We start from the raw sequence: 25,800 nt of genomic DNA, 5'->3' as shown, positions 1-25,800 counted from the left end.
TGACGGGGACTGAAAGGAAAAAGGGGCCGCAGCGCCCGTGGCCATCCGCGGGCGATGAATAAACAGCAGCCGCAGCGCGGATCCTCCTGGAGCACGGCCCGGCCGCAGCTGTGGCTCCGAGGGCGCCATGAGGGTAGCGGACCCGGGACGGGGGCGCCGGGGCCGGGGAGCGCCGGGTGTGTCGCGGGCGGGGAGGGCCAGGCCGCCTCCTAGGGCCACGAGAATGTTCAGGAACCGAGGTGCAGATGGTCGCGTCGCTGGGAAAGTGCCCGTTGCCCCTGAAGCCTTCTCCTTGTTGACTTACTCATTTTGAGACGGGGTCTCGCCCGGTCGCCCTGGCTGCGGTGCAGCGGCCGGACCTGGGCTCGCGGCGGCCTCGCCTCCCTAGTAGCGGGGAAGTCAGGCGCGCGCCGCCAGCCCGGCTAATTTTTTGTATTTTTTGTAGGGGGGAGGTCTCCCTGCGTTGGCCAGGCTGCTCTCGGACTCCTGGCCTCTGCTGGGATTACAGGCCTGAGCCACCGCGCCCGCCCTAGAAATTCTAAGCTTCGAAACGGCAGATGACCGCGGTGGTGCCAATGCCTGCAATCCCAGCACTTTCGGGGCCGAGGGGGGAGGATCACTTGAGTCCAGGAGTTCCAGACCAGCCTGGGCAAGATACTGAGACCCCAAGCTCTACAAAAAATTAAAAAGAAATTAGCCGGGCGCGGTGATGGCGCGCGCCTGAGGTCCCTGCTACTCAGGAGGCTGAGGCGGGAGGCTCGCCTGAGCCCTGGAGGTGGAGGCTGCAGTGAGCTCAGATTGCACAACAGCCTGGGCAACGGAGCCAGAGTCTCTAAAAAAAAAAGTTTTGTATTACGGGTAATTTTATGTTTCTGCTATATTGCCACAAAAATGATGGGAGGTGTGCAGTTTCTTTGTAACTTTTTATTATACTTGGATATAATTTTTTCTTAATCATAGAAAAGTTGGAATACTAGTACAAGGAAAACTCCCCAGTGTTTGCTACGGAAACGTGCCAACTGTTTTCATTTGCTCCATTTGTTTAATACTCTCGAACCAAATTCACCTCCTGTGGGGAAAAGAAAGAGATCAGCCTGTTACTGCCTCTATATGAAAGAAGTAGACATAAGAGACTCCATTTTGTTCTGTATTTGAGATGCTGTTAATCTGTGACCCTACCCCCAACCTTGTCCTTGCAAGAGACATGTGCTGTGGTGACTCAAGGTTTAATGGATTTTGGGCGTGCAGGGTGTGTCTTTGTTCCTAGAAAAGCTAGGTATTGTCCAAGGTTTATCCCCATGTGATAGGATGAAACAATGCCGCTAAAAGGTTTATCTCAAGGCACAGGATTTTCCTTTAAACTTATTCATGTCACAGAGATCCTTGTTCTTATGTCTTACTGCTGATTTCCTCTCTAAAAACGATCCTATTGTCCTGCCACTCCCTTATCTTTAAGATGGTAAAGATAATTATCTATAAATACTAAGGGAACTCAGAGACCGGTGCCCGCGTGGGTCCTCTGTAAGCTGAGCGCCGGTCCCCTGGGCCCCCGCTTTTCTTTCTCTATACTTTGTCTCTGTATCTTACTTCCTTTCTCAAGTCTCTCGTTCCACCTAACGAGAAACACCCACAGGTGTGGAGGGGCAGGCCACCCCTTCAATCTCCTGTTTACATTTTGCTCCATTTTCGAATCATTGTCTCTATAAATGTAAACATACTGGATTTTTTTCCTAAACCACTTGAGAAGCTGGAGATACCTAAACACTTTGCTGTGTATTTGCTCTTAGGAACCACACAGTACAATGATCAAAATCCGAACTCAGCCCATAGTCCAGATTTAACTCGTCTCAAATGTCCTTTATACCTTTTTTTCCCTGTTGAGGATTCAGTCCAGGATGACACACTGCATTCATTGTTGTGTTTTTTTTTTTTTTTTTTTTGAGACGGAGTTTCGCTCTGTCGCCCAGGCTGGAGCGCAAAGGTGCGATCTTGGCTCACCGCAACCTCTGCCTCCCCGGTTCAAGCGATTCTCCTGCCTTGGCCTCCCGAGTATCTGGGATTACAGGCGCCCACTGCCACTCCCGGCTAATTTTTTTATTTTTAGTAGAGACAAGATTTCACAATGTTGGCCAGGGTGGTCTCGAACTCCTGACCTTAAATGACCAGGCAGGCCAACATGGTCAGCTACTCGGGAGGCCGAGGCAGAATTGCTGGAACTCTACACAGAAGGCAGAGTTTGTGCTGAGCCGAGATCACGCCATTCATTGTACTCCAGAGTCCGGGTGCAGTGGCTCTACACAACTTTGGGAGGCCGAGGCAGGTGGATCACCTGAGGTCAGAAGTTCGAGACTAGCCTGGCCAACATGGTGAAACCCCATCTCTACTAAAAATGCAAAAAGTAGCTGGGCGTGGTGGCGTGCCCCAGTAATCCCAGCTGAGGTGGGAGAATCGCTTGAACCCAGGAGGCCGAGGCTGCAGTGAGCCAAGATCACGCCACTGCACTCTAGCCTGGGTGACAGATCCAAGACCTCATCTCAAAAAACAAGAAGAAAAAAAAAACTATACTTTTTTTTTTAGATGGGGTCTCACTCTCACTCACTCTAGTCTGGAGTGCAGTGGCGTGATCTCGGCTCATTGCAGCCTCCGCTCCTGGGCTTGAGTGATCTTCCCACCTCAGCCTCCTGAGTAGCTGGACCACAAGTGCATGCCTGGCCAACTTTTGTAGAAATGGGGTTTCACCATGTTGCCCGGGCTAGTCTCAAAACTGAGCTCAAGTGATCTTCCCACCTTGGCCTCCCAAAGTGCTGGGATTACAGGCACAAGTGGCCTTCCTGCAGGATTTTCAGTTCGTGGAGGTAACTGAGTGGAGACGTGGAGAACCTGATGTTATTGGAGATTTTTATTACTTGCATTTCCTTAGCGATGGGGACACCCACACTATACAGGGCGACGTGAGAAGCGCCCATGTTTTGTCAGGAGGCAGAGGGGGGAAAGCTAAGACCAGAGCCTTGGCTAAGGATTCTGTGGGAAGGGCAGGGAGGGCGGGGTGAGCAGTTCAGAATGGGCCAGCTTGAAAAATGCCATCTTGACTGGGCGCGGTGGCTCACACCCATAATCCCAGCACTTTGGGAGGCCAAGGCAGGCGGATCATCCGTGTTCAGGAGTTCAAGACCAGCCTGGCCAACATGGTGAAACCCCATCTCTACTAAAAATATAAAAAGTTAACTAGGCATGGTGGTGGGCGCCTGTAATCCCAGCTACTTGGGAGGCTGAGGCAGGAGAATCACTTGAACCCAGGAGGCGGAGGTTGCCAGTGATTCGAGATTGCGCCATTGCACTCCAGCCTGGGCAGCGAGAGCGAAACTCCATTTAAAAAAGAAAAGAAAAAAAATGCCATCTGGCCTTGGTGCACGGTGGCTGTCCTGGTTGCCTGTTCCTGGCCTTGGGCGACTCAGGGCAGGGGAAGTAGGGGCTTGTGCAGCAGTTAGATGAGGAGGTGGGTCAGGGTATGGGCTCTGGATGGAAGCGAGGAGAACAGCCGTGGCCGTAAGTTTGGTCATGTAATTCATGGTTGCCAAGGTGACATATACAAATCTAAGAAAACAGTGGGAACACCCCGGCCTACAGAGAGCAACTGAAGAGGGTGCCCCAAGGGTGTGCAGACAGAGGGAAGGAAGGGAAGGCAGAGGTGCCGTCCAGGTCCCTGCCACCGTCTGTCATCAGGTTTTGGTCACATCAGTTGCCACAACTCATTCTTTGCTGGAGTGTGGAGAAGGCTGGAGCTGCAGGGTCGGTGGGCCCTCCTGGGAGCTGGCGGCCATCCCAGGTCCAGTTCAAGCCACATACCCCGCTTTCTCCCACCCCCTCCTCCAGGAGCCTCTCCCCTGATGTTCCCTCCAGGCAGGCAGCCTCAGCCAGAGAGCCTGGAAATCGCTGGGGCAGTAGAGCCCAGAGCCTGCTGTCTGGCTCAGCCCGTGGGCTCTGTGCCCTCATACTCCTGCCCCCCTCCAAGTTCAGGAAGCACCTGGGGCCAGCCCCCCTCAGGCATCTGGGCCACCTCAGCCCACTGCGTCTGCAGGGTGGGGCTGGCCCCTCGGCTCAGCAAAAGCGCCACGGTAGGGCCATGCCCTCGCTCTGCAGCCAGGTGTAGGGGGGTCTTTCGGAGCCAGCCGGTAGCATCCACCTGGGCACCCCTGTCCAGGAGGCAGCTGGCAACCTCCGCGTGGCCTTCCCTAGAGGCGTGGTGTAGGGGGGTGAAGCCCAGGGTGTCCCGCGCATCCACCTTAGCCCCCTGGGTGACCAGCAGCTGGACGGTGGGCAGGTGTCCCCGGGCGGCAGCCCTGTGCAGCGCAGAGCGGCCATGCCTGTCCCTGATGGCTGGGTCTGCCCCGTGGCCCAGCAGCACCTCAATGTCCTAGAACAGGAGAGAAGAAGACCAGGGGCTGGCCTCAGCCCAGCAGGCGAGGGGCAGAGCCACCAAGCGTTTGCCCAGCCCAGGACTCTTCTGTCCCCCCAGTGGCCTGACTCTCCTGACACCATTTTCTCATGCTTTAAGTGAGGCCAAACCCAAGGCTGACCTGCAGCAGCTCTGCTTGGAAACGTCACTTTTTCCCCTAAGGGTCTTTACAGCAAATTAAGGATCTGCAGCCCTGCCCGCTGCCCGGGAACAGGGGGGTTCGGGCACAAGCCGGGCGCTGGCAGAGAGTCTGTTGCTGCCACCAGCATGAAGCCAAGCCCCGGGCCTCGGGTCCCGCCCTGGTCTACACGGGAGGGGCACAGCCAGGGGCGCGGTCACCTTCGTGCCCGGACACCGTCCCCCAGCCGGCTCCGGCTGCCCCGGGGGCACCTCTCTGGGGCTCCTGGCCCTGCGCCCCATCCCATCACTGCCGGGCGGAGGGCGGGACGTACCTGCGGGCGGCCTAGGGCGGCCGTCAGACCCAGCGCTGTGGCCCCCGCGCCATCCCGAGCATCCACCCGCGCCCCGCGCGCCAGGAGGAAGCGCAGCGCCGCCCCGCGCCCCGCCGCGGCCGCCACGAGCAGGGCGCCGTCCAGGCCCGCGCCGCCGGCCGCCAGCAGCTCCAGCACCGCCAGCCGCCCGCCCGCGGCCGCCCAGTGCGCCGCCGTCCAGCCGCGCGCGTCCTCTGCCTCCGCCGCCGCGGGTCCCGGGCTCGGAGCCTCCAGCAGGCGCGCGGCTAGCAGCGTGCGGCCCAGGGCGGCTGCCCAGTGCAGCGGCGTGAGGCCGGTCCCGGAGCGCGCCGCCGCCGAGGCCCCGCGCTGCAGCAGCAATTCGGCCACCCGCGAGTGCCCGTGCCAGGCGGCCTCGTGCAGCGCCGTGCGCCCCGCCCGGTCCACCGCGCCCACCGGGGCCCCTCGCTGCAGCAGGAGACGCACCAGGGGCGCGTGGCCCCGCAGCACAGCCAGGTGGAGCGGGGTCCGGCCTGCGTGGTCCCTGAGGAGGGGGAAAGGGCGTCGGCGCGGGGATGGACCACTGACCAGAACCCCGCCCAGCCCCACCCCGTCCTGCCGCCCACCCAGCACTGGAACCCCTGTCCTACCCCAACCAGAGAACGGACCCCTTCACCCCCCAGCCCAGGTGCACCTCTCCTCCACGCTGGCCCCTTGCCGCAGCAGCTGCATCACCAGGCCTATAGGGCCCCTCCACACGGCCCGGAGTAGGTGCCCCCAGCCCTGGAAGACACTAGGCTCCTCTGTCCTGGTTCCCAGGCCCTCTTTGGAGTCCAGCTCCATCCACTGCAGTTCCTGTTCCTCCTCCTCCTCTCTGGGCTCAGGCCTCTGGGAGTCCATCTGGGGGAGCAGGGATCCTGCATCCACCGTGGAGGCCTCTGGCCTGCCCCCAGCCCAGTGTCCCGGGCCAACCTGGAGCCCCCCATTCCAGTTACCACTTAGCCTTCAGACGGACTTGGCTCCAGTTACCTAAGGGAGCTGGCCCAGGAGCTTTCTGCTCTGGCTGGGGGTCCTCTGCAGATGGGTTCTGGCCCAGGCTCAGCCTGCTGACCTTCTTCACAAAGTGCCCTCTGCAGGCTTTGGGGTGGAGAGTGCGCTGCTCAAAGGCGGCAGCTTCAGCCTTGCAGGGGGTGGGAGAACACAGCTGGTCCCCTGGGCCAGGCTGAGAACACCTGAAGCTGTTTACTCAGCCACTTAGGAAGGCCCTGCCTTCAGGCACAGCCCCTGCCCAACACGCTCCTCCCCTGTGGCTGCCAGGGCCCCAGCTCGGCTGCCCTCCTGGGGAACAAAGGCCAGGGTGGTGGGGCAGGACAAGCAGGAACATGCCTGTGGACGAAAGTTGCTCAGAGGCCACCTCCCCCAGGAAGCACAGCCTTGGATGTGCCCTGACATACCCCTGGAAGGCCTCACAGGCCTCTCCATGGTGCCCACCCTCAGGCAGCCCCCTCACCCTCACTCCTCTCTGTGCTGGCTAAGCCCACTCAGGGGTGGGTGCCGGCCCCCCCTCCCGATTCCAGGCTGGGGAGGAGAGCAGGGCGAGGTTCTGGCCTTCCTTTCTGTAAATGCTGGACAGGACAAAAGATTCACCAAGGACTCCAGGCAGGTGGCCTGGAGAAGAGGGTGGCACTGGCGTGGTAGGGATGAAAACCCCCTGGGGACTGGCTGGGGCAAGTCTGGAGCCAGGGAAGGGACAGATGCTGGGGCAGGTGGGGGCGGGGGGCAGGAGGGAGTGTGGGGAGAATTCCTGCTAGGGCACGTCTGCATGTGGAAAAGCAGCTCTGCTCAAGCAAGGCCTGGGGCAGCGGGATTCTGGGGGCCTGGCACAGGGTAGGTGGGGCTGGTGCTGAGGGCATCTTCCTGTCTCCCAGTACCTCGGGCCAGACAGAAGGGAGCATGGCTTTTTGGGATGGCTGCAGCAGCCTGGCCCCTCCAGCAGCTGCACGGGAAAGGTGATGGGGGCTACCCATTCCCACCTCAGCCCCCTTCAGCCTCCCAGGTCCCCAAGGACAGGGTCTCCAGAGGGCCCAGGCCTGGCCTCCCCCACTCCCTAGAGGACTGCCTCTCCAAGGGCCCAAAGGGTCTCCAAACAAGGGACCACCCACCCAGCCACACAGACCCTGCCCTGCAAACCTCATCAGGCTACTCATCGGTCACCTTCCCAGAGCCTGACCACTGATGGATCTGACGCAACGTGCATCTCTAACCGTTTTAGTTTTTAGCATTTATCACTATGGGAAAGTATGTGTTTATTTTATTTAAATGTCGGCCTTCCTCTTCTCAAAGGAACGCTCTGTGAGGCTGACCAGGAAAGATGTGAGGAGCTCTGGGGGCTGGGTGGAAAGTCCCATACTCATCAGGGCCAGGGAGGCCCCAGAAACTGCCTCATGCCAGCTTCCCAGAGGTACAGAGGCGAGAATGCACCTCCAGGAGGCCACTCCCAAGACTCCCGTCTCCCAGGTTCCACCATAGCGGGGGCAGCCACAGCTGCCTCTGTGATGCTTGTAGGACCCACACACAGTGGGGCACGGAAGGGCAGAAGCCACAGCCCCCTTGCCGTGGAATCCAAAGAACCTGGAGTGGTTCTGCAGAGACATTTGAACCAGAGCAGCTCCATCTTGAACAGGCTGGGTAAAATGAGGCCGAGACCGGCTGGGCTGCATTCCCTGGAGGTCAGGCATTCTTAGTCACAGGATGAGATCAGCAGAAGATACAGGTCACAAAGACCCCACTGATAAAACAGGATGCCGTGAAGAAGCCGGCCCCAAACCACCAAAACCAAGACGGCCGGTCCTCACTGCTCTTTATGCACTGATTATAATACATTAGCATGAGATACACGCCCACCAGCACAGTTTAGGGTTGCCATGGCAACGCCAGAACATACCCTAGATGGTCTAAGACGGGGAGGAAACCTCACTTCTGGGAGTTGCCTGCCTCTTTCCCAGAAAACAGTAAGCGTTCTCGGTGGAGCAGCCCAGGCCGCTGCTCAGCCCACAGGGCAGCCCTTCTCTTATTCCTTTATTTTCCTATTGAACTTGCTTTCACTTTACTTGGTGGACTTGTCCGAATTCTTCCTTGCATGGGGTCCAAGAACCCTCTCTTGGGGTCTGGATCGGGACCTCCTTTTCTGGTGACAGTCCCTGGGACTCAGTAGCAGTTCAGCAGTGTTTGTTGAATGAATAAGCGAGGGGCCTGGTTGGGGGACACTTAGAAAGCAGAGGTTTTGCAACATTTTTAAACTTTCTATTTGTATTTTTTAGATGGAGTCTCACTCTGTCACTCAGGCTGGAGTGCAGTGGCATGATCTCAGCTCACTGGAACCACCATCTGCCAAGTTCAAGTGAATCTCCTGCCTCAGCCTCCCAAGTAGCTGGGATTACAGGCACCCACCACCACGCCTGGCTAATTTATGTATTTTTAGTAGAGATAGGGTTTCACCATGTTGGCCAGGCTGGTCTCCTGACCTCAAGTGATCCGTCTTCCACAGGTTCCAAAAGTGCTGGGATTACAGGCGCCCACCACCACGCCTAATTTTTTTTTTTTGACATGGATTCTCGCTCTGTCGCCCAGGCTGGAACGCAATAGTTTGATCTCGGCTCACTGTAACCTCCTCCTCCCGGGTTCAAACAATTCTCCTGTCTCAGCTTCCGGAGTAGCAGGTACTACAGGCACATGCCAACAAGCCCGGCTAAGTTTTTTTCTTTTTTTTTTGAGACGGAGTCTTGCTCTGTCGCCCAGGCTAGAGTGCGGTGGCCGGATCTTAGCTCACTGCAAGCTCCGCGGGATCAGGCCATTCTCCTGCCTCAGCCTCCCGAGTAGCTGGGACTACAGGCGCCCGCCACCTTGCCCGGCTAGTTTTTTTTTTTTGTATTTTTTTAGTAGAGACGGGGTTTCACCGTGTTAGCCAGGATGGTCTCAATCTCCTGACCTCGTGATCTGCCCGTCTCGGCCTCCCAAAGTGCTGGGATTACAGGCTTGAGCCACCGCGCCCAGCCTTTTTTTTTTTTTTTTTTTTTTTTAGGAGACGAGGTTTCACCACATTGTTCAGGCTGGTCTCGAACCCCTGACCTCAAGTGATACACTTGCCTCATCCTCCCGAAGTGCAAGATTACAGGCATGAGCTACCGTGCCTGGCCTAATTTTTGCATTTTTAGCAGAGACCAGCTTTCAGCAAATTGGCCAGGCTGGTCTCAAACTCCTGACCTCAAGTGATCCACCCACCTCAGCCCCCCAAAGTGCTGGGATTACAGTGTGAGCCACTGTGCCCAGCGCTGTAGGGACACTGCAGGGAGGCCTCTACTGCCCTGCTAGATGTCACACGCCACGTGGTGCCACTCTCCTTCCTGTTCACAGGTCTGAAAGAAGTAGGCAAGATGGAGAGGCCTGGAACGTATTGAAAGGGATGGAGCCCACTAGAAGACCTCACCGGGCGTGGCTCAGCTCACAGACACCTACTCCTGTCAATTAATTATGAAAATGGAGTTGGAGGCTGAGTGCAGTGGCTCATGCCTGTAATCCTAGCACTTTGGGAGACGGAGGCGGGCGGATCACCTGAGGTCAGGAGTTTGAGACCATTCTGGCTAACATGGTGAAACCCCACCTCTACTAAAAATACAAAAATTAGCTGGGCGTGGTGGGCGCCTGTAATCCCAGCTACTCGGGAGGCTGAGGCAGAAGAATTGCCTGAACCTGGGAGGTGGAGGTTGCAGTGAGCTGAGATCGTGCCATTGCACTCCAGCCTGGGCAACAAAAGCAAAAAATTCCACCTTGAAAAAAAAAAAAAAAGAAAGAAAGAAAGAAAGAAAAGAAAATGGAGCTGGAACTACTGATGTGCAATAAAGCCCTGGGAGACGGACAGACATCAGGGACTGTGCCGGGCGCGGGGACTGATGCTTGTCATCCCAGCACTGTGGGAGGCCCAGGCAGGCGGATCACTTGAGGCTGGGAGTTCCAGACCAGCCTGGGCAACATGACAAGATCCCATCTCTACAAAAATACCAAAATTAGCCAGGCGTGGTGGCAGGTGCCTGTAGTCCCAACTATTTAGGAGGCTGAGGCGGGAGGACTGATTGAGCCCAGGAGGTCAAGGCTGCAGTAAGCTGTGATTGAACCACTGTACTGCAGCCTGGGTGACAGAATGAGACCCTGTCTCAAAAAAAAAGTCAGGGGCCGGGCGCGGTGGCTCAAGCCTGTAATCCCAGCACTTTGGGAGGCCGAGACGTGCGGATCACGAGGTCAGGAGATCGAGACCATCCTGGCGAACACGGTGAAACCCCGTCTCTACTAAAAAATACAAAAAAAAACTAGCCGGGCAAGGTGGCGGGCGCCTGTAGTCCCAGCTACTCGGGAGGCTGAGGCAGGAGAATGGCGTGAACCCGGGAGGCGGAGCTTGCCGTGAGCCGAGATCGCGCCACTGCACTCCAGCCTGGGTGACAGAGCGAGACTCTGTCTCAAAAAAAAAAAAAAAAAAAAAAAAAAAGAAATGATGGGCCGGGCACGGCGGCTCACGCCTGTAATCCCAGCACTTTGGGAGGCCGAGGCGGGCATCAAAGTCAAGAGATTAAGACCATCCTGGCCACCAGGGTGAAACCCCGTCTCTACTAAAAATACAAAAAAATTAGCCGGGCGAGGTGGCGGCACCTGTAGTCCCAGCTACTTGGGAGGCTGAGGCAGGAGAAAGGCGTGAACCTGGGAGGCGGAGCTTGCAGTGAGCTGAGATCACACCACTGCGCTCCAGCCTGGGCAACAGAGCGGACTCCTTCCAAAAAAAAGCAAATATTAGCTGGTCATGGTGCAAGGGCCTGTAGTCCCAGTTACTAGGGAAGCTGAGGCAGGAGAATCACTTGAACCAGGTATGCAGAGGTTGCAGCGAGCTGAGATCGTGCCACTGTACTCCAGCCCTGGTAAGAGTAAGACTCTGTCTCAAAAAAAAAAAAAAAGAAATGATGGAACATAGGTTCTTGTCCTGGAAAATCTGCCTTTCCTCTGCTCGGGATGGCTGCGTTCTGACACGAGGGTGCCTGTGGTCCCTGGCTGCCTGCTGAGTGCCTGCTGTGTACAGGCCCCACACCTTACAGCTCACGCGCATCCCAGGTGCCCTCTCATCCACTCTGAGACACAGGCAGAGGACACTGACAAGGCGTTCAGATGAGGGAGCAGTGCGGCTGGGGCTGGGAAATGGGGTGGGGGGCCGGGCTCCAGGTGGCAGCTACTGATGGGGCAGCTGTCAGAGTCAATCCCTTTGAAATGAAGTCTTTGTGTGGGGGAGCTGCAGAGGGGGAGGGCGGGACAGGGAGGGAGGAGGCCCTGGTGGGAAGGGCCCTGCAAGGCCTGCCCAGAGCACCAGGAGCTGGCTGGGACTGGAGACTGGTGCGGCTGGAGCTGCAGCTGCCTGGCAGAGGGGAAACTGAGGTGGGGGTGTGGCTCTGGGACAGACATCAGGGCAGGACATCCCTAGCAAGGGTCCACGGTCTGGCTGGGAGATGTGGACTAGCTGCAACGTGGGGCGGGGTTAAAGGTCTTCTAGGGTGGCCCTGGGGAGCACAGCTCTGCACCTGAACACCACCCCGGCCGCAGGCCTGCAGCGTCAGGAGCATGAGTGAGCAGGGAAGGGAGATGGAGGAGGAGGAGGGAGGCGGTGCTTCGGACACAGCGCCTATGCTGCCCCGGGGACCTCCTGACCACCAGGCCTCAGCCCTGCCGTGCCCAGGGTGGCCGGGGCCCCTGCTGCTGCCCGGCCGGCTGGTGGCCGGGCTCCTGCTGCACCTCCTGCTGCCCGCCACAGCCTTCCTGCTGGTGCTCCTGCCCGCAGCGGCCGTCGTCTACCTGGGATTCCTGTGCCACTCGAGGGTGAGCCTGTGCCCCATGGGCGGGGGACTAGCTGGGGTCCTGGGGAGTGGGCGTGCCCTGCGGCTGAAGGCCTCTGTGCCCCTTTCCAGTATTGCCCCTTGTCCTCGGAGACACATGTGCCCCTACCTGGCAGCCCCTTCTCCCAAGCACCCCCACCAGCCACAGCCAAAAAAGGGCTTTTGTTTTTCACCCAAGGGACAGCTCTGTCCCCACCCCGAGGCCTCCCGGCCTTGTACCAGGGGCCACCAGGGCCTGGACAGCTGGGTGGGGGTGGGGAGAGAGCGGGGTTCCAGGAAAAGAAGATGAAAATGTCAGGTTTCACTAACGCACAGCCCCCCCGTCCTCCAACACACACGGCCCCTCCCAGGCCCTCCTGCCAGGGCGGGGCTTCCCCCCTGTGGAGTGGGCTGTGGCCTGGTCTGGGGGCGGGGGTTTAGGCAGATGGCCCCGGGCCCCTTTCTGCTGGCATCGGGGATGGCGCCAGCTGGTGATGGGACGGCGCAGGGGGACAGAACACGGCAGTGGGCGCTTTTTCTGAGCCTCCCCTCAAGGGACCCTGCTCGGCCCTTTACCTGCTGCGTCCCGGATCTCCCGTTCACCCCTCAGCACTGCCTGGCCCACAGCGACCCGCCCCTCCCCTCTCTCCGCCCCGCCCCTCCTTCGCCCAGGCCCTAATCCTTCATCCCTCCATCTCCCCCTCCCTCTCCCCACCCTGCTCAGCCCGCCCCGGCCCCTCTATCGCCCCGTCCCTGCTCTTTCATCTTCTCTATCTGCCACTCCTCTCTCCCGCCCTGCACCCTTCCATCTCCTTTTGCCGCGGCCTAGCATCCTTTCTCCCACCCCGCTCCCTCTGCCCTCCCTTCTCCACCCTGCTCCGGCCCACCCATCCCTCACCGTCCGGCCCTCACCGCCCCTTCATCACCCTGACCCACCCACCCCCTCTCCTCCACCCCTGCCCTCCATCACCCTGCCCTGCTCCCCTCCCGTCCACATCCCGTCCCGCCCCCTCTCCTCCGCCCCCTCCTCTCCCTCCATCACCCTGTCCCGCTCCCTCTTCTCTCCCTTCCGGAAGCTCCATCATCCCGCCCGCCCCCCACTGACCGCCCGCCCGGCCCCCAGGTCCACCCCGCTCCCGGTCCCCGGTGCCGCGCGCTGTTCTCGGACCGGGGCTCCGCGGCGCTCATCGTGTTCGGGCTTCTCTCGCTGCCGCCGCTGCTGGTGCTCGCCTCGGCCGTCCGCGCCCGCCTGGCCCGGCGCCTCCGCCCGCTGCTGCCTCCGCCCGCTGGGACCCCCGGACCCCGCCGCCCCCCGGGGCGCCCCGACGGGGACGAGCAACTCTGCGCCTGGGTGTGACCCGGCGGCCGCTGCGAAACCCCGAGAGGACTCCGAGCTCGCGCGGGACCCCATCGCGTGGCCCGGCCCGGGAAACTGAGGGTCGCGCCCGCTCCCCCTTCCTGGCTGCGCGCGCAGCGCTCCCGGCTACGACCCCGGCCTCCCCCGCCCGCAGCCCCGCCCCCGCCACGGAGTGCAGAGGAGGGGAGGGGAGTGCAGGGGAGGGGAGGGGAGGGGAGGGGAGGGGAGGGGAGGGGAGGGGAGGGGAGGGCAAGGCAGAGCCCGGCAGGCGGCCCTCAGAGGAGGGGGTCAGGCCCCAGCCCCAAGGCCTCTCCCGTCTGCCCAGGTCCCGGCCTCCGGCGTCCAGGGCTCTGGGACTCCCAGGAGAGACGCCCACGCTCGGCCACGCCCAGGGTTCCAGAAGCCCACGGGGGGCGGCAGCGGGGCTCAGCCCGTGGCAGCCTCGCATTCAGACAGGCGCCAGCATCTGTGGGCTCTCTCGGGATGACTCTACGATCTCACTGACTCTGGTGTTCCTCGGTCTCACCAGCACGTCCCAGCTGGGCCGAGCTCACACCCACCCTGTTTGGTGTAAGCCACAGGTCCACAACGTTCATCAGCTCCGGAAATCCCTCAACCATTATCTCCAGTTTCACCACGAATTCCTTCTCCATATCCTCGCCGCTTCCTTTTTTACCCCCTCATCAAATTACTCTCTTCTGTCTAATCTGCTGATTAACTCATTCATTTTATCTTAAATTATGTTAACATATCCAGGCCAGGCACTATGGCTCACGTCTGTAATCCTAGCACTTTGGGACGACGAGATGGGTGGATCATCTGAGGCCAGGAGTTCGAGACAAGCCTGGCCAATATGGTGAAACCCCGTCTCTACTAAAAATACAAAAATTAGCTGGCTATGGTGGTGGGCACCTGTAACCCCAGCTACTTGGGAGCTGATGCAGGAGAATCACTTGAACCCAGGAGGTGGAGTTTGCAGTGAGCCGAAATCGTGCCACTGCACTCCAGCCTGGACGACAAGAGCAAGACTCCATCTTAAAAACAAACAAACAAAAAAACAACAAAAATTAGCTGGCCATGGCGGTGCACACCTGTAGTCCCAGCTACTCAGGAGGCTGAGGCACAAGAATTGTTTAAACCCTGGAGGCAGATGTTGGAGTGAGCTGAGATGGCGCCACTGCACTCCAGCCTGCGTGACAAAGTGAAACTCCATCTCAAAAAAAAAAAAAGGGGAGGGGGTTAACATATCTAAAAGTTACATGTGATTCTGTTTTAGATTTGTCTGATCGCTTTTTATGGTCTCTTGGTACGTGCTTACTTTTTGGATTACAGTTTTCACTTCTTAAACATATTTTATATATAGTTATTTTATATTCTGTACTAAGTAATTCCAATTTCCTAGTCTTTAGGGGTCTAAATCTGTGAGTGGTTGTTTCTACTGATTCTCATCAGTAGCATGGTGGTTCTCTGAACGTTTGGTAATGTCTAATTGTCAGCCGTTATCTGTGACAATTCTGAGGTCCAACTTGGAGATGCTTCCCTCCAGAGACTATTCCCCATTTCCAGGCGAGACCACCTTGGGCCCCCTCGGTGACCCTTGAGACCCCTGGTTTAGCAGCCCCTATGCAGAGAAGCATACTTGTTCGCTGGCCGCAGGCTGGCTCTCTGTCCCTGTGTGTGTCCAGTGAATTATCGGCTTTCCCAGCCACTTCCCTTCATCATCCGGGCCTCCACATTACTCTGTTTGTTTACTGAGAGAAAGTCTTGCTCTGCCGCCCAGGCAGAGTGCAGTGGTGAGCTCCTAGCTCCCTGCAGCCTCGACCTCCTGGGCTCAAGTGATCCTCCTGCCTCAGTCTCCCAAGTAGCTGCGACTACAGAGTGCACCACCACACCCAGCTAATTTAAAATTTTTTGTAGAGACGGGGTCTCATCATGTTGCCCAGGCTGGTCTCGAACTCCTGGGCACAAGCAATCCTCTCGCCTCGGCTTCCTAAAGTGTTGGGATTATAAGCATGAACCACCCGACCTGGCCTTATTTATTTTTGCTGTTTAATTTTGGGGGAGCCTTGGAGATATTTACTTTCTTGGAAGCCCAGAAGTCTATTAAAAATGTATGCTCATAGTAATTCATCCAGAAGCTGGTTGTTGCTGGAAGGCCTTTTAAGGGATCTAGTACATCATATTGCCAGCAGGGCTCAGCCTGTGACCAGCAAGGTCTGGGCTCCGTCTGGGGCCAGGGTCAAGGCTCAGCCTGTGATCAGGGTCGAGGCTCATTCCGTGGCCTTGAGCACAGCCTGGTGTGTGGCTGGGTCAAGTCCAGCAGAAGTCTCGGGGTTTTCCAGCCTCCATCCGAGTCCGACTTTGATGCCTTTCCTGGTCAGACAGGAGCTGGGCCAGTGGCCAAGCTGCCAGGATGGCTTCCCCGGGGCCATGGCTGCCTTCCTTCCCCTCCTGCCTGGGCTGGCTCTGGCCGCCACTAGGGGTTGAAGATGAGGGCTCTCCTGGGAAGCTCTTGGCTGAGCATCGCCTGGCCCCGGAGCCATGAAAACAACAGCTGGGCCTGGTGGGGGTGGGGAGGCTGAGTGGAGAGGCCAGCTCCCTTGGCTGCTGGGCAGGGGCTTCTGTCCACAGCTGCCTCAGGCATTTGTTTCCAAAGGTGTTTCCAGCTTCCCAGGCCCACCCTGAGGTCCCGCACTGCCAGGGAGGCTGATGGCACGGAGCAGCGAAGCCCAGCCCCAGCCCCAGCTGCCAGATCAGCTCGCAGAGGAACACCTGTGGGGGCCTGTGGGCGGTTCAGAGGGGTGTAGGAACGCGCCTGTGGCAGGCCATAGCCCCGGATAGCAGAGGCCTGGCCTGCGGAAAAGAAGCAAGGAAGGGGTGATTCAGGAAGGCCAGAGCCCCTGTGCTGGGGCAGGGGCCCCAGCCCCTAGGACAGGACAGGCCCCACGTTGGAAGGCAGGGGCCCCACCCCCTAGGACTGAACAGACTCCCTGTTGAGGCCCCTGGGTTCTTCCTGGGACGGTCCTTGCCTGGCCTCTTTCATGGATCCTAAGCAGCTTCCTTATTGGCCACCATCTGGGAAGCCAGGAGGGGGGCATGAAATGAGGAGGAGGTGGGGGCCCCAGCCAGGGTGCCCCTCCTCAAGGCCCCAGGTATACAGTTGGCCTTTGCCCAGTCCTTCTAGCCTCTGCCAGGGAAGGACTCCACCTGGACCCCACGAATCTCTCCCAACTTTTGCCCAGCATGGCGCCCATGATCAAAACCCCGCTTCAGGGCCCTGGGTCCCCAGGCCGGCCCCCACCCTGAGGGTGCCTCTACACCCCTTTCCCCAGAGCCCCTCCCCCAGCCTGAGGGCCAGGAGCAGCCTACTCTTCCTGCAGTCTCTACCGCAGCTCTCCCCTGGCCCAGGGGCCTGAACTCCTCGGGTGGAGGAGCTGAGCTGCAGGGTGGCTGTGGGGACCTCAGGGTGGCCATGGGGGCCTTGGGGTGGCTGTGGGGGCCTTGGGGTGGCCATGGGGACTGTGGGGTGGCTGTGGAGGCCTCGGGGTGGCTGTGGGGACCTCTGCCTGGCGTTCTTTCCCAGTGGCTGGAGCCCCTGCCTTGTCCGAAAGGGAGCCCGGAGTGTGTGTGCCTGTGTGTGTCCCATCTGCGTCCCCATCATGCCTCATTCTGGGGCAGGGGGGCAGTAAGGGGCCCCGCCCCACTGGATGGAGCGAGCTTCCCACCTTGCCCCGTGTCATTTCCTGATTTGCAAAATATTTCCTGGGAGCACAGTTGTTGGCAAGCACAGCCTCAGACGGTGTGAACAGCTGGGGGGCCCCTCAGATGTGGCTCCCTCTGTCCCTCTGGCCTGTGCTGGCCTGCCCCTGCCCCCAGGCCTGTAAGCTGGGAAGGCTGTGGGGCAGGAACTCCCCAGGGTTAGTGGGCTGGTCTGAGGGCTAAGGCCCCTGCTCCCAGCCCCACCCAACCTGCCTCTGGGGAGTCCCTCGTGTGTGGACATAGGTCAGTCCCTCCCTGCTGCCTCCTTCCGACCCTGGTCCAGGCCCCTGGGAGTTTTGGGTCTGCCCAGGGCTGTGGTCTGAGCCTGTCCTGACTGTGTCTAGGGAAGGAGCAGTGTGTCGTCCTCCTCTCCCTTTCGGGGAAGGATGTCCCAGGAGAGAGGCAAAGTGAGGGGACCCACACAAGGAAGGGGCCCTGCTATTGGGAAACCCGGGGTCATTCAGGCTGTTACTCTCTGGCTCCCACGGGGCCGGGCTCTGAATCTCCTGCCCCCACCGAGGCCAGCAGCAGCCTCCACCCGGCTTCTGAATACTGCACTCAGGAGCCCGGCCACCCCTCCCAAAGGCCCCCAGCCTGCTCTGCCCCTGCTGTCCCGGTGCAGGGCCCTCCTGCCCACCCCACCCTGGTCTCAGTACTCGAGGTTCCTTCTCTCTGCCCGGAAGTCTCTTCCTCGAGTACCCTTGCGTGTGAGTCCCCAGTGACCCCCCGTTCTCACAGGGAAAACAAGTAGACCGTATCTTTCCTAGCTGGTCACGGCCCACCCCTCCTAGCCTGGCAGTGCTGGCCCGGCACCTGTGTGTCCCCAGCACTGAGGCCGGGGTGCGGCTGTGCCCAGCACACAGACGAGGGATGGATGGACAGATGCAGATGGTGCGGCTCCCGCCCCCTACCCAGGCTGCTACCCGCCACCCCAGCTGCTGCTGGCACAGGGGACTGAGTGGGGTCAGCTCTGGGGCCAGAGGGGCAGTCCTGGGCTCCTGGGAAGTGAAAAGTGACCCCGGGACCTGTCTTTGACTCCAGTGAGCAGGCTGAGTCTAGGAGCTGGGTGGGCCCTGCTCTCTTGGTGACCCCGGCTCTGCCCCACTTACTGTTATGGGGTGGGGTCCCGGGCTCAGGCACACCCCAGAGCAGTGCCTCAGGCCCGCACTGCTGCCCCTCACCGCCCCTTCCATCTGTTCCAATGTGTGCTTGAGTACATTTATGAGATACAGGAAAACAGCAACCAAAGGCGCCGGGTGCGGGCCTGGGCGTTCTGCCCTCGGCTTGGGTCAGGGGTGGGGTCAGAGGTTTCAGGAGTTGCCCTTTTCCCCGGGGTCAAACATGACCACAGCCAGCTGGGGACAAAAGGCCCTTCTTCTTCTGCAGAAGCCTGGATTGTGCGGAGGAGGGAGCATTCCCAAAGGCGGGTGGGGGCAGGGCGGTGCCCGGGCGAGAGCAGCGTCCCCAGCTTCCCGGAACCCCCTCCACCTGCCTGCAGACAGACCGGCAGGGCAGGCCGGCTCCGGGAAGTGAGGCACAAGGACTCCCACAGCCCAGGCCCAGACCGTGGGGGCAGGGTGGCCGCAGCCACACCAGGCTGCTCCCCACCCCGTGGGGCCCAAGGCCACCAGGATCAGACAGGGGCTATGCCTGCAGGAGGCAGAAGGCTTGGGGCCAGGAGCCACTGTGATCTGGCCTGACCCGTCCTTGCCCTGCCTATCTTACCCCGGGCCCTTCTCCCTGGAGAGTGGAGGGTTCCGGCTGTTATATTTGTGCTTCCTCTGGTGTCTGCCTCAAGTCCGGCCCGGGCCCTGACACTGCACCTCTGGCTGACCCCATGCTCTCTGAGACCCTCTGTCCACGTCCTTCCTCTGCGGTGGAGACAGCGGGTGGAGGGCAGGACATAGGAATGAGTCCTGAAGGCTGAGGAGCAGGGGGAGAGCTGATGGGGAGGGTCTCCTAGCAGGAGGGACTCCAGGCAGAGCTGGGAGCAAGGCAGGTGGCTGAGCTTGGCCCAGGCTGGGTGGAGGCCAGGCGTCCTGTGCCTTCTCCCGCTGACGGCGAGCTGAAGGGAGGAGGGCGGCAGCTTCCTTGAGGGCCTGAGTCACAGCCAAGAAGACCCACTCACTTTTTCCAGAAGTGAGGGAAACTTCCCCGTCAGCCCAGCAGTGTGAGGTGTGACTGTGGCCCGCCTGCTGGGCAGGGGTGGGGGACGAGCAGGCCACTGGCTGTGAGCCTCCCCAGGGTGGGGGACCCTCGGCCCAGCTCCCTGCTTGACTACCTGGGCGTGCCTCCGCAGGGTCTGCAGCCAGCTTCCGGTCAGACTTCAGGTCCTCCAGCGGCTGTGGCCTTGAGCGTCATCTCCACAGCAGCCCCTGTGTACTGGGGGCTGGGGGGCCTGGTAAGGCCCCTCGGAGTGGCACAGCTCGCACTCTGGGGACCCAAAGTCCCCCCACCAGGCCCAGGCGGAAGCACAAGGCATTTCTGGTCCCAGCGGAGGCCTGAGGTCTGTGGAGCCCAGCCAGCACCTCCACTGCCAAGATCCCTGGCAGGGGGGGCGGGGGGCGCCGGCGGGGACACAGCTCTCCCTTGTTCCTGCCGCCAGCTCCTCAGACTCAGCCTGCCGCTTCCTTTTTTAGGCAAAGTCGAGCGCTGGCCGCTCGTCTGCACGCCCCGCGGTGTCTCACCTGCCTGAAAGGGAGGAAGGAAGCCCATGGAGCCCCATCCGTTCTCCTGCGGGGCATCCTCCAGGAGAGGGTGGGGAAGGAGGGGACATCCTGGCAGACACACCCCCATCCCCCGCCCCCCAGCTCTGAGCTGAGGAGGCCCAGGGAGAGTGCCATGGCTACTGGAGGGAGGGCTGGGGTGGGGTTCTCCTGTCCAGGGGATACTGCTGGCCCAGCCCCACCTGAGCGAGGGAAATCTGCCCTGGGGGCCTCAGGACACCCCCTGCAGCCAGCCACCTCTAGTCTGGGCCTCACCAAGACCCCAAGACCCAAGAGCTCCTGGCTCACCAGTGGGCCCCTCCAGTCCTGCCGGGGGTGTTTCTTGGGTCCTGGAGTCTGGGCCCCTCATTGAGTAGGGTATATGGGTAACAGGCCCAGTGTGGTCCCACTGGACAGGGCCTGAACCAACCATCTCCCACTCCCATGCCTCTTCCTCCAAGCAGCCCAGGTGGGGTGGGAGCTTTCAGTCTCTCTCAAATTCCTGTCTTCTGTCCCCTTTCAAGGCACTGTGTCCTTCTAAGTCCCACCCCATGGCCCTTCCAATCTCCGCTGGTCAGTCCCTAGGACACGTATCCTATTCCTCCAGACACCCACCGGCCTCCAGCTGTGTGGCCAAGGTGAAACCAGGCTCTGGACGTTTTCTGGTGCCACCGCCAGCCCCCGGGGTTCTCTTGGGTCTGGCTGCAGGGACCCCAGCACCCACAGTCACGGCAGTGGTGGGCATGGGGAGGGCCTAGCCTGGTACCTCCCTGCTCCGCTCCTGCGGCTGGGGGTCAGAGAGGGGTGGAGAGCGCCGGCCGCACAGCCTCGGCCGGGAGAGGGAGACTGGAGTGTGTGTGTGCGTGCCCACGCGTGCATGCCTCCGTCGTATCTCGGCTGGTGCTGCGTGTCCCTGCGTGTCGGGGTCCGCTGGTGCGCCTCTCCGGGGTTTGTGCACGTGGCCCTCCGCTCGCGCAAGAGGGCGTGGGCGTGGCCTCGGCGTGGGTGTGGCCGTTCGGGGCGGGGCCTCCAGGGGGCGGGGCCGGCCTGCTCCGCGCGGTGACGCGCCCTGCAGCCGCGAGCGAACGAGCGAGAGAGCCAGCGAACTGCCGAGCCCAGTCCGTCGCGCGCGATGCTCCCCTGGACGGCGCTCGGCCTGGCCCTGAGCTTGCGGCTGGCGCTGGCGCGGAGCGGCGCGGAGAGCGGTGAGTGCGGCAGACGGCCGGGCCGGGGTTGGGGCCCCTGGTGCCCGCTCTGCGCCGCTGCCCGCGCAGGGCCGTCGCTGTCCCCAGCTCCGAGCTGGCGGGCGGGCTGGGAGGCTGCGGGAGCCGGGCGTGGGCGCGGGCGTGGGCGTGGGCGGAGCGTCCTGCTCACTTGAGGCGGGCGGCCCAGGTGCTCCAGGCGACACCGTCCGTGAGCGCCGGGGCGTAGGGGCCGGCCCGGCCCGGCCTGCATTTCTGCGGGATCGCGGGCCTGGACAGGAAGAGGGAGATGTCTGTCGAGGGGGCACCTCGCCTCAGTTTCCCTACCCTTGCAAAGGCGCTCAGTGGAGGGATGGTAGGGAAATTGGAGTCGCCCCACCGCACTGGGGAAAACCGCAAGGCCGGGACTAGAATTGAGGCACGCTGGTCCCTGGCTTGGTGCGGAGGGGTGGTGTGTGGGGCATCAGCCTCCACCCCGGGGGTGCCGGGAGGAAGGGGGAAGCCTGCGAGGGGTTGATCTGGCTTTCAGGCTGCTTGGGGGTGTGTGTCTTGTGTGGGTCCAGGTGGGCTGGTGGATGGAGGCCAGGGGAGGGGACACCATCTGGTAAGTGGGATCTGGGCTCCAGCCAGGCCATCCGGCGGGGTCATTGCTCTGCCTCCTACACCTTCCCCTGCTGCTGTGTGCCTGCCCACGGTGCCTCACCTGGAGGCTGAGCTGCGTGGCTGAACTCCAGCCTCGGGCTGCTCCTCTGAAAGCCATGCCTGGAGGGAGCAGCACCATGGCTCAGGCCTGTCCTGGGGACCTAGGCCAGGATTCGGCTCCACCAGCTCGCAGGGTCGGTGAGGAATGGGAAGGTGTGGGGGCTTGGAGCGGGGAGTCGTCCTCTCACAGATGGGATAACACCAGCCCAGAGAGAGCTGTAGGTCCCATGGCCAGTGTGCAGAGTGAAAGCCCCAAAAGTACAGGCCTCTTGCTTGTCTTAGAGTTCCTCTTTCCCCCAACCTAGGACCTTCAGAGTAGGGCAAGCACCCACTTAAGGAAAGCTGAGGCCCTGGGGGACCCTGCCTTGCTGTGGGGCTGTCTGGGGGGCCCACACCTGAGGCTGAGCATTCCTCCTTTCCCCCAGGTCCACCAGCATCAGCCCCCCGAGGGGACCTGATGTTCCTGCTGGACAGCTCGGCCAGCGTGTCTCACTACGAGTTCTCCCGGGTTCGGGAGTTTGTGGGGCAGCTGGTGGCTCCACTGCCCCTGGGCACCGGGGCCCTGCGTGCCAGCCTGGTGCACGTGGGCACTCGGCCGTACACTGAGTTCCCCTTCGGCCAACACAGCTCAGGCGAGGCTGCCCAGGATGCTGTTCGCGCTTCAGTACAGCGCATGGGTGACACTCACACTGGCCTGGCGCTGGCATATGCCAAGGAACAGCTCTTTGCTGAAGCAGCAGGTGCCCGGCCAGGGGTGCCCAAGGTGCTGGTGTGGGTGACAGATGGCGGTTCCAGCGACCCCGTGGGACCCCCCATGCAGGAGCTAAAGGACCTGGGCGTCACCGTGTTCATCGTCAGCACCGGCCGAGGCAACTTTCTGGAGCTGTCAGCTGCTGCCTCAGCCCCTGCCGAGAAGCACCTGCACTTTGTGGACGTGGATGACCTGCACATCATCGTCCAAGAGCTGAGGGGCTCCATCCTCGGTAGGTGGGAGGAGGCAGGGCCCAGGGATCCCTAGCTGGGAGCTGCAGGAGGAGAGGCTGGGTTGAGACTTTGGGAATATCTCATGTCCCCAGAGCAGCAGCCAGGGCCTCCGGGGCTGTGGTACTCCTAGGGTGCAGGGCTGAGTGATGCAGCTTCTCTGTGCACGCTCTCCACTAGGTGACCCATGCGCCCTGCTGAGATGGGGGCTTGAGTAGCCACCTCCAAGTGTAGCTCCCTGCTGACGGGTCCAGCCCAGACCTCGAGGCCCCATGGAGTGCAGAGCCCAGGTGTAGGCCCAGGAAGAAGCTCGCGAGTCTGGGGACTCTGCAGATGGGCAGCATGTGCTCCTGGGCATGCCCACCATACCTGGAGAGGGGAGAGCCAGAAAGGTCAGGGACTGCCCCCCAGGAAGCACAGGGTACCTCTCCTGGGTCGGGACAGCCACCGAGGGCTTTGAACAGGTTCGGACTGCAGGCCTACCGTGAGGATTTCCTGAGAGGCCAGGCCAGGGAAGGCCTGAGGCAGGAGCTGAGCAGCTCCCATTGGCTTTTTTCTGGACATCTCTGCCCCAGCCAAGCCCTGAAGGAGTTGAGGCTGGAGATGAGGAAACTGGCCACTGGCTCAGCCTGCTGTAGCCACTGAAAAATACCACTAACCCCAGGGATCTCACCAAGTCTCGTCTGTGGGTTAATCATCATCCACCCAGAGCCGGAAGGGGTTGGACTGTGGGTTGGAGAGGGGTGGACGGCCCGCCCCAAGGTTTCGCCAGGGACGTCTGACACAGTGGCCCCAGGGTCACCCAGTGCAGCTGTGGCTGGAGGGGACCAGGAGGAAAGACTGCCTTAAGTAGCTGGAAAGGAAAAGCCTGAGGCTGCGGTGCAGAGGGGCCAGGCAGCAGGGTGGGGGCTCCTGGGAAAGAGGCTGGGTCTGAGGGTGGGGGTGGGAAGAAAGTGGCACAAGCACCCAGCACTACAGGAGGAAGATCCTGATAGCTTTAACCCAGCGCAGACATTTATGAGCCTCGCCACAGCAGGTCACTCAGAGGGCTATGTGGGGCTTGGTGTCAAGGGCCCAGTAGTCCCCCTCTGGAGTACCCCACCCCACACTCTCCTGGGGACCCGGGGCAGGCAGCGCCTCCAGAACCCCAGGGCCTGTCCCTGTGATCTCCCATCTCCCGGCTGCAGCTCAGAGAGCCGGGCTGACCTCAGACCCGGGCCTGGCCACTCAGGCTGGGGCTGGTCCTCTGCTCTCAGGTACCACCGTGGACCCTGCTGTCTTTGAGGACCTTTGTCCTGGTCACTGATCTGGCCACTGCACCTCTCCACAAAGGACTGGGTTTGGGCTGAGGGAGGCAGGGGCGCTTCTGACAGGGCGTGAGGGGGCTGCACCCCCTTCCTCAGTCCTCCCCCAGCCAAGGCACGTTCTAAGAATCCCCAGCATCTGCGGGGCATGGCTCCAGCAGCTCCTTGGCCGCGGGGCCCCGTCTTTCCTAGTGGGGCCTCCAATCTCCAGATCTTCCCCATCAGCCAGGGCCGCTCTCCAGGAGCAGAGGAGGAACTGACCGCTGCTCCCCGACCCCCTGCACCACCCACAGACGCGATGCGGCCGCAGCAGCTCCGTGCCACGGAGATCACGTCCAGCGGCTTCCGCCTGGCCTGGCCGCCCCTGCTGACCGCAGACTCGGGCTACTACGTGCTGGAGCTGGTGCCCAGTGCCCAGCCGGGGTCTGCGAGACGCCAGCAGCTGCCGGGGAACGCCACGGACTGGACCTGGGCCGGCCTCGACCCAGACACGGACTACGACGTGGCGCTGGTGCCTGAGTCCAACGTGCGCCTCCTGAGGCCCCAGCAACTGCGGGTGCGCACGCGGCCGGGTGAGGCAGGGCCGGGGGCTGGGCCGGCCCCCACCCAGCTCGCCGCCCTCCCCGCCCTGGAGGAGGCCGGGCCGGAGCGCATCGTCATCTCCCACGCCCGACCGCGCAGCCTCCGCGTGAGCTGGGCCCCAGCGCTGGGCGCAGCCGCCGCGCTCGGCTACCACGTGCAGTTCGGGCCGCTGGGGGGCGGGGCGGCGCAGCGCGTGGAGGTGCCCGCGGGTCGCAACTGCACCACGCTGCAGGGCCTGGCGCCAGGCACCGCCTACCTGGTGACCGTGACCGCCGCCTTCCGCTCGGGCCGCGAGAGCGCGCTGTCCGCCAAGGCCTGCACGGCCGACGGCCCGCGCCCGCGACCACGCCCCGTGCCCCGTGCTTCGACCCCGGGGACCGCGAGCCGCGAGCCGTGAGCCGTAAGCCGGCATCCCCGCCCTGCCGAGAAGCCCGGCGCCGACCGGAGGGCCCCTGTGTCCCGAACCCGGTGCGGAGGCGCCCAGCTCGGGAGAAGGGTGCAGGCCCGGCCTTTCCCCACGCGGACTCCGCACGACCCCGGCCCTCTCCCTGTGGCCACAGGGCTTCCCCGCCTGGCACCTGCCCTCCAGGGCTGGGGCCTCGCCTGGTGGGACCGCGCAGCAGCTCCGGCCCCATCCCCGCCCCGAGTCAGGCGTGGTATCGGCTCGTGGGTGGTGTTGAGAGCATCAGACCCAGGACTGTCCAGGGAGGAGCCCCGGTCAGACTCCCACGTGTGAAGACTCGGCCCCAGGTGGCAAGGGCTGGCCTGAGGTGGGCAGCTTGGGCCCTGGACGCTGATAGGAAGTGGAAGGGGAATCGCGGGAGAAGCTGGCCCAGGTCAGGTCCCCAAAGGCTTCTGAAGAAAAGGAAGGGCAGGTAGGCGCACCCGGACGCTGGTGGTGTGGCGGGGATGCTCAGCCAGCCGGGAGGGCAGCGCCTGCTGAGGACGGTGGCCCTGCCTTCATGCCCAGGACACCAGCTGGGTCCAGCTAGCAGCCACTGGGAATCAGAGGAATGGGGCAGAGCCGGGCATTCAGGACCTTGAGGACAGGTGACCCCACCCACCCACCTCCACGGTCAGGCCCCGGGACCGCACTGACAGGAAGCCTTGTGTGGGAGTACTTCCCAGGGGCTGCAGGGACAACGCTCTCCAGGGAGGCCCCAGCGACCACACCATCTTTTGGCTGTGAGAGGTCTCACCCCTGGGCCACATGCTGTCACTACTCACTACCCTGGGGCCCGCGGGCGAGTTGCCCAGGGTGGGGATGCCTAGCCAGGCACACTCCCTGCCCGGCCTAGTCCTTGGCTCCCAGGACTGTGGTGTCACGCAATGCTCACCTCCCCTCTTCCCCACTAACGTCCCAGACTTTAAAATTCAGTAAATCAGATGTACACCGAA

The 25,800-nt window shown here is 61.6% G+C and overlaps 3 protein-coding genes and 1 long non-coding RNA gene across 20 annotated transcripts; 2 read left to right on the top strand and 2 right to left on the bottom strand.

Annotated features, from left to right (window-relative positions):
• Positions 1–909: 909 nt before the first annotated feature.
• ANKRD65 (ankyrin repeat domain 65) lies at positions 910–6,139 on the bottom strand. 14 transcript variants are annotated; one of them, XR_010583238.2, is made up of 6 exons: positions 5,935–6,139; positions 5,600–5,805; positions 4,909–5,449; positions 4,283–4,414; positions 2,600–2,859; positions 910–1,069 (listed from the first exon to the last, which is right to left on the bottom strand). XR_010583238.2 is itself a non-coding variant. In XM_045382271.3 (5 exons), the coding sequence occupies exons 2-5, from the start codon at positions 5,803–5,805 to the stop codon at positions 1,043–1,045; spliced, it is 1,005 nt and encodes a 334-aa protein (XP_045238206.1). In that variant the 5' UTR covers positions 5,935–6,139; the 3' UTR covers positions 910–1,042. The 14 variants fall into 14 exon arrangements, 13 of the variants coding, with proteins under 13 accessions (XP_045238206.1, XP_045238209.1, XP_045238215.1 ...); XM_045382271.3 differs by lacking the exon at positions 2,600–2,859 and having other exon boundaries at positions 4,184–4,414; XM_045382274.3 differs by lacking the exon at positions 2,600–2,859.
• Positions 6,140–11,301: 5,162 nt separating this feature from the next.
• TMEM278 (transmembrane protein 278) lies at positions 11,302–13,572 on the top strand. The gene is made up of 2 exons (XM_045382298.3): positions 11,302–11,814; positions 12,934–13,572. The coding sequence occupies exons 1-2, from the start codon at positions 11,560–11,562 to the stop codon at positions 13,165–13,167; spliced, it is 489 nt and encodes a 162-aa protein (XP_045238233.1). The 5' UTR covers positions 11,302–11,559; the 3' UTR covers positions 13,168–13,572.
• Positions 13,573–18,130: 4,558 nt separating this feature from the next.
• LOC141409107 (uncharacterized) lies at positions 18,131–19,380 on the bottom strand. The gene is made up of 2 exons (XR_012427672.1): positions 19,208–19,380; positions 18,131–19,025 (listed from the first exon to the last, which is right to left on the bottom strand). It is a non-coding gene; the product is annotated as an uncharacterized lncRNA (long non-coding RNA).
• A 1,342-nt stretch (positions 19,381–20,722) lies between these two features.
• VWA1 (von Willebrand factor A domain containing 1) lies at positions 20,723–25,800 on the top strand. 4 transcript variants are annotated; one of them, XM_045382252.2, is made up of 3 exons: positions 20,723–20,836; positions 21,961–22,518; positions 24,114–25,800. In XM_045382252.2, the coding sequence occupies exons 1-3, from the start codon at positions 20,764–20,766 to the stop codon at positions 24,797–24,799; spliced, it is 1,317 nt and encodes a 438-aa protein (XP_045238187.2). In that variant the 5' UTR covers positions 20,723–20,763; the 3' UTR covers positions 24,800–25,800. The 4 variants fall into 4 exon arrangements, with proteins under 4 accessions (XP_045238187.2, XP_073879854.1, XP_073879842.1 ...); XM_074023753.1 differs by having other exon boundaries at positions 24,046–25,800; XM_074023741.1 differs by lacking the exon at positions 20,723–20,836 and adding an exon at positions 21,374–21,673.

This window comes from Macaca fascicularis, chromosome 1, assembly GCF_037993035.2.
Source record: "Macaca fascicularis isolate 582-1 chromosome 1, T2T-MFA8v1.1".
NCBI classification, from domain to species: domain Eukaryota; kingdom Metazoa; phylum Chordata; class Mammalia; order Primates; family Cercopithecidae; genus Macaca; species Macaca fascicularis.
This window is presented reverse-complemented; position numbering and strand designations above follow the sequence as displayed.